The 6,392-nt window shown below is 28.9% G+C and overlaps 1 protein-coding gene across 2 annotated transcripts; it reads right to left on the reverse strand.

The window, feature by feature from the left end:
- Window positions 1–1,969: 1,969 nt before the first annotated feature.
- On the reverse strand, window positions 1,970–5,710 carry LOC125826480 (NAC domain-containing protein 7-like). 2 transcript variants are annotated; one of them, XM_049505824.1, is made up of 4 exons: window positions 5,523–5,710; window positions 4,073–4,260; window positions 3,357–3,631; window positions 1,970–2,524 (listed from the first exon to the last, which is right to left on the reverse strand). In XM_049505824.1, exons 2-4 carry the CDS (start codon window positions 4,230–4,232, stop codon window positions 1,970–1,972), a joined length of 990 nt encoding a protein of 329 aa, XP_049361781.1. In that variant the 5' UTR covers window positions 4,233–4,260; window positions 5,523–5,710. The 2 variants fall into 2 exon arrangements, with proteins under 2 accessions (XP_049361781.1, XP_049361783.1); XM_049505826.1 differs by having other exon boundaries at window positions 1,970–2,520; window positions 3,353–3,631.
- Window positions 5,711–6,392: the final 682 nt, after the last annotated feature.

Here is a 6,392-nt window from a genome sequence, read left to right on the forward strand (position 1 = left end):
AAAGTAAAAAACCATGATTATTACTACTAAGTTCTATAATAATTAACTGCCTCAAAAAGTAAACAAGAAAAAAAACACTTTTTAGTTTCTTCTTATTGTTATTGCATAATTATGTTATCAAATTGTTCCGTCCTTTTTTCCCTCACTTATCCGCTAAGTTCTTTGAGTATTTAACACCAACTAAAATTTGAATTTCTACATATAAAAACTCCTACATATATATCACTTTATGTACAACTACCATCTTCTTCCATCTTATATATAGCCTATAGAATATACAAATTAAAACTCCTCTAGGTATTGAGCTTCTACGTACACGACAACAACATATATCCAGTGTAGTCCCACGTATTGAGGTCTGAGGAGGGTGGAGTGTAGGCTAGACCTTACCTCTACCTCAAAGCAACAAAATGGCTTTCAATATTATTCGAAGATAAATTAAGGTGAGCTGAATTATGAATCTTGAAGCGATGACTTACTGGGAATTTAAGTTTTAAATATAGTTATTTAGATTCATTATTCATTTGTATTAATTTATTTATTTAATATGAGGTATTCTTGAACTTCAAGGTAGGGCAAACAAGAAGGTTTGAGTGGTTTTGGTTAATCTAGTGGATTTGTTTTAACTACTTAGTTTTAATTATGCTTGCAGTTGGAAACTTTCTTATTAATTCACGATCCTGGTAATTAAAAACAATAGCAATGGTGCACTACTCTTTTACTTGGTGTGTAAATTTCTTTTTATAATATGTCGTAAGTCTAAAATATTCTCTGCTTTGATAACATATTGAATTGTGTGATCATCTGATGTACAAATAAATTTTTAAAAAATGTTAGAAAGTATATTTAAATAATTGTCTTTATCGTAATTTGGAAGTGTTAAGCAGTTTTGCTTCTTATTAAAGTGGAATTAACCGCGCATTATTGATATCTTCCATGAGAAGGCTATTCTTTGCATAATAATCATGTTTGCAACTCCATTACATTTATGATTTATTTACTTTATTGATATCTTCCATGAGAAGGCTATTATTTACGTTCAAAAAGTTCTCTCAAAAACCAATTTTTCTATCTTTATGAGATAGAATTAAGGTTGGTGTATACTTTACTGTTGTGTTGTATATAGTATATGACTAGCTAGCACAAGGGTAATTTAATATGCACACATACTAGTACATGTCAAATTAAATGCTTCTCTTTAATTAGTTGACACTTGACACTAACAATAGTTTTGCATTTTTAGATTTACAAGTTTGGATATAAAATTTAAATGTGATTATGAGACTTAAGTGCAGATAAGAGGCAGATACATAATTTAAATTTGATAAATTCAATTATATTATTGTTGAACCTAATCTGAATTGTATGAGTATTATAGGCCTAACCCCTAGCTTCCTACGACTTTTTTTTTCGCAATCAGTTTAATAAATTTTAAACTTCTTTTTAGTCTAATTAATTGGTTTCTTTTTGTTAAAAAAAGTTTCAACCTTTAGTTTAAAAAAAAAATGGAAAGTCAACTTATAAAAACATTTTGTAATTAGAGATCGAGAAGGCAGACTTAATTAATTACTTAAAAATTTATTTAGGTCACTCAAGGGAGATTCATAAGTAGTTTAATGTAGTCTCTTCAGAACATCGATAAATTGGAAAGATATCACAAATTAATAAATAAGACGTCATGCATGCACAAATCGAGAAATGATCCAAATAATTGTTTCTAAAATGTTAGATCTTTAGCCTTGAATAGTACTATATACATATATTAGAGCTCCTCCATATGTTTTTTTTTTGGATCCTTTTTTCTTTAAATATTAGTTTCATTCATTCTTATAGATGAATACAAATTTTTTAAACCTCTAATACATCACGTACCATATTTGAGTTTTATTATGTACATAAACTGAAACAATTTATAAGTACATATATCAAATCCAATCATCATCATATATTTTCTATATATGATTATATATTACTTCCATAAATTGTCAAATTGTGAACTTGAAGCAGATAATGAGGCAATTTCTGAACTCATTTCTTGTCCCTTAGTATCAGTTTGAAGCTGCATGTTCATTTTTTCAGATGCTGGGGAACTAGAGCAAGCAGCATTGTAGCCATCTTGTTGAGTACTTAATTGAGATGCAACAAATTTATCGAGTACTCGCCAATCGGTCACTTGATCATAGTTGTTGTTGTTATTGTAAATTGAGTTGTTGTTGATTGATCCATAGGATGGAGGGATTTTTGGAGACTCTAATTGAGGGAGTTGAAGAAATAATGCATCATTATTATGAGGGTGTTGATGCATATTGTTGTAGGGTAATTGATGATGGTATGAAGGTGTAACATTATATGGATTTGGAAAACTGTTACGTTGTGGAGAGTCAAAATTAGGCGTGAAATTGGAGACTAATTGGTCATCGTTATACCAACATAGTGACTCGTGTTGGTATAATTGATCTCCTTCTCTCCTTATTGATGTTGGTAGTTTTTTCTTGAATACCCTACACACTGCCCAACCTTCTTCCTGCTAGATCGATTTGAATAATGTTAGGATATACATAAAATTTATAATGTTTTATGCATTGACAGTATAAATTACGACTTATTAATGTATGTACTATTAGGTTAAGTTGATCTAGAATGTCGAGCTTAGTAATTTTCTGTATCAACATTGATATGGTAATAACCTCATCAAATTGCAAACAATAAAATAACATTTGACTAAACTTGTATATATGTTGGTCAAACTATTTTGTAATCACTTGTTAAGAACACAATCAGTTGGTCAAGCATCTTTTATAAGTCAGAATCAGTCAAAAGTAATAACTTGGTCAATCCTAACTAATGATTTTGCAGCTTATAAATATTTTTGATTTGATCAATTTTATTCCTAAATATCTTTTCGTGATATATATGCTTTTAAACAATTTATTTTAGAAAGCTCTAGGGATATTTCAGTTATTTCAACATAAAAAGTGTTTATCAACACATTTTTATAAAATGTACTGACTAGTTATAATCCGTTCCAGAACTTCTATCTAAACACATAACTTACTCAACAATTATCTACTATATATCAACAAATCAAGATAATTAGGAGCTAGGTTTATCAGACTTGGATAAAGTTAGATTTTTTTCTTCTATGCAATGGTAATTGATAACTACACATTTCTGTAATTACTCCAAGGAAAATATATTAAGGTATAGAAATCTTCACATGAAAAAGAATGTTTTAATTTGAGATAGTTCTTAATTATCGATTATAACTACAATCTTTACGATAACAACATAGCTCAATCAACTATAACAGATAACTCGTCTTATTTATTCAGATTATTTAAGTTTAGAAGACTTGCCTGAATAGTATTGGCATTCTCATTGGTTTCAAGTCTGTACTCATGCATTATATAATCTGATTTTTGTCCATTTGGTGCTCGACCTTTATAAAAAACCAATGTCTTTCTCATTCCAACTAAACATTGCTTACGATAAATAGCCTTATCTCTTCCAGTTGCTTTCCAAAATCCTGCTTTTGTAGCTCTATTTGTTCTAGTCCCTGTTGGATACTTCTTGTCTTTATGACTAAAAAAGTACCATTCACTTTGCTCCTCACTTCCAATCCTGCACAATTCTGAAAAATATAAACAAACAAAAAATCAGTACAATCACATCTCTCTATAACAATCATCATCTATAACAATATTTCACTATAACAATCAAGTTACATCTCTCTATAACAGTCATCATCTATAACAATATTTCACTATAACAATTAAGTTTGTTTTTGAAAACCGATTTTACATGTTGTGTTATATTATATGCTTTCTCTAACAACATCTAGCTATAACAACATGATGTCGTTATAGATGGTACTAATTAGTAGAAGATCATCTCTTTTCCTGGCTCTATCGGAAATAGCTTCTCTACATCCAATCCTTCCTAAATCCCACACGTGAAATTACACTGGATACATTGTTGTATTGAAGTTTTGTATATTTTCACATCTAGAATTAACATATACTACAACATATGTCATTGAAAATTAATGATGTTATAAATCAAAGCTATGTACCTTGAAGATCCCATGGCTCAATTTTATAAAGATCAATTTCCTTAATGACATCAAGGTCAATTCTTTTTGAAGCAATCTTTTTTCTGAGGTAATAATCAACTAATTCTTCATCCGTAGGGTGGAATCTAAAACCTGGAGGAACATGTGTAAAAGAATTCATGTCTTTTGTTGATCCACAAAATCAAAACCTGCATTCCAATTATCAAAAACATTAGTTATTAAAAACAAAAAGATTATAATATATAATTATGTCACATACTATAAGTTTCAAGAACATACAAATGTAAGGAAATTAGAGAACATTTCACCAATTTTCTTTAGTGATTTTTTTTTTGATATTGTACATGTGATCACATACTTTTAATCTGTACAAGTGATTAAAAATGTTAAACATCAGTTCACTTCATTGTTCAGAAAACATATATATCATGTTTCCTTTCTAAACTAAACCACTTGTCAAATTATTAATAATAATATTGAAAATAAGACTGGTTACCTGCTATAACTAATCAGACATGATTTAACATGAACATACACACTATTTTTGTATAATCTATGTAACACCTCAATTCAAAACCCTAATAAATAAAAAAGAAAATCAAATTCAACACTAGCTAGTTCAAATCATAAGGAAGAATTTATAATTCAGAATTAATTACCTAAATAAAAAAAAAAAAAAACCATGTATATATGTTAAAACAAATTAAAACACTAAAAGTAAATAATGTGTGTAGAATTTGTTTTGTCAACTTTGTGGGGATAAAAGCATGAGAGCCCTAATCACTTGAAGATATGGCTAAAAAAAACACTACTCAAGTTTGCTTTAGCCTTAGGCATGAAACTTGAATGAAACAAGTACGATAAGTATAATGTCTCCTCCACTCATAAAAAGTATAATAATATAATGTGTAATCAAAATTATATACTTTTACTTTAATTTGTTTAGATATAGCCAACATAATACATATTAAATTATCAAACAATTAAGTTCAAGAAGCATGCACCTAAATTAATATCTCACAAATGCATATAGTACACTCAAAATAAATTTAATTTGATATCACAAAAGAGGAAGGAGGAGGAGGAAGGTTACATATTCTATACTCATCCTTTAAGAAAATAAGATCTAAGTAGAGTGAATAAATTTATGATGAAAATTAACAAGAATATTCTAAATAATTTTGTAAAACATTTTGCAAGACCTTGAAAACACTTTCTTCATCCAATTAACTTATATTTTTCTTTGTCTAGGGTGATGACACATAAAATTCGAGATAGCAAGCTACCTTGATGGACTTTCTCGTTAAAAAAATGAATTAATATTTTCCAAAAAAATGACGACTCACATATCAGATATTAACGAACAGATACTACACTTGATCTTCTTCATCAAATTATCTAAAAATGAAATAAGAAAGAAGAGGAAGATACCTAGCTATATCAAGACAACCTTTGATGATAATTGTAATGATCCTCTAGAGTTTGTTGTTGATCCACAGATCTGCTTCTCTCTTGTAAAATATTCAGATCAATCAAAGCCACTGTGTAAAAAGATATATAGAATTATAAAACTCTCATTCAACTTTACAAAGCTAGCAGACAAAAAGAGAAGCTACCAATTCCTCCTCGGGAATCGAACTCTTTTAACTCACACCCAAAAAAAAAAAAAAAAAAAACTTGTCTCATGGTCCTCTCCACCCAAAAAAATAAAAAACTATGATCAGATCCCAAAGTATATATGAAAAGTAGAGAAGAAATTAATTTTCTTCCTTAAGAGGAAAAAAAATGAGGAGCTAGAAAAACATAGGGTTTCAAAAAAAATGCAAACTAGAATGTGTAACAAATTAAAACATTCTTTTTTTTCTTCTATAGAAAACAACTATGAGTACTATATATATATATATTGTCACCTTATCACTTGAGGAAGAAGATAAAGATCATTGTAAAAAAGATTTGGAGGCAGAAAAAATGGTGGCTGAGGGTGAAGCACACAAGTTAATTATTCCACCACCACCACCCCCACCAATTTTTGATGGAGACCTAAGTTGACGGTTTTTTTGTATATGAAAAAAAAATGTGATTTTAGTGTTTTTGTATGTTTTGTTTGATTAAAGAGATAGAGAACGAAGGTCAAGAAAAATGAGGGCACATATTAGCTAGGCCTTCTTAAAGAGGCAAACAACATCCATACATTATACGACAACACACCCGACCAAAAAGAGAATGTATTTGTTAATTATTAACTTGTTTGTTAGCTTATTAAATTGTTGTTGTTGGTGACATAATCATTTAATCAAATATTTAACATTTTCTTGGATCC

The sequence above is a fragment of the Solanum verrucosum genome, unplaced genomic scaffold (genome assembly GCF_900185275.1).
Source record: "Solanum verrucosum unplaced genomic scaffold, falcon-dt-bn FXZP01000060.1, whole genome shotgun sequence".
Classification (NCBI taxonomy): Eukaryota; Viridiplantae; Streptophyta; class Magnoliopsida; order Solanales; family Solanaceae; genus Solanum; species Solanum verrucosum.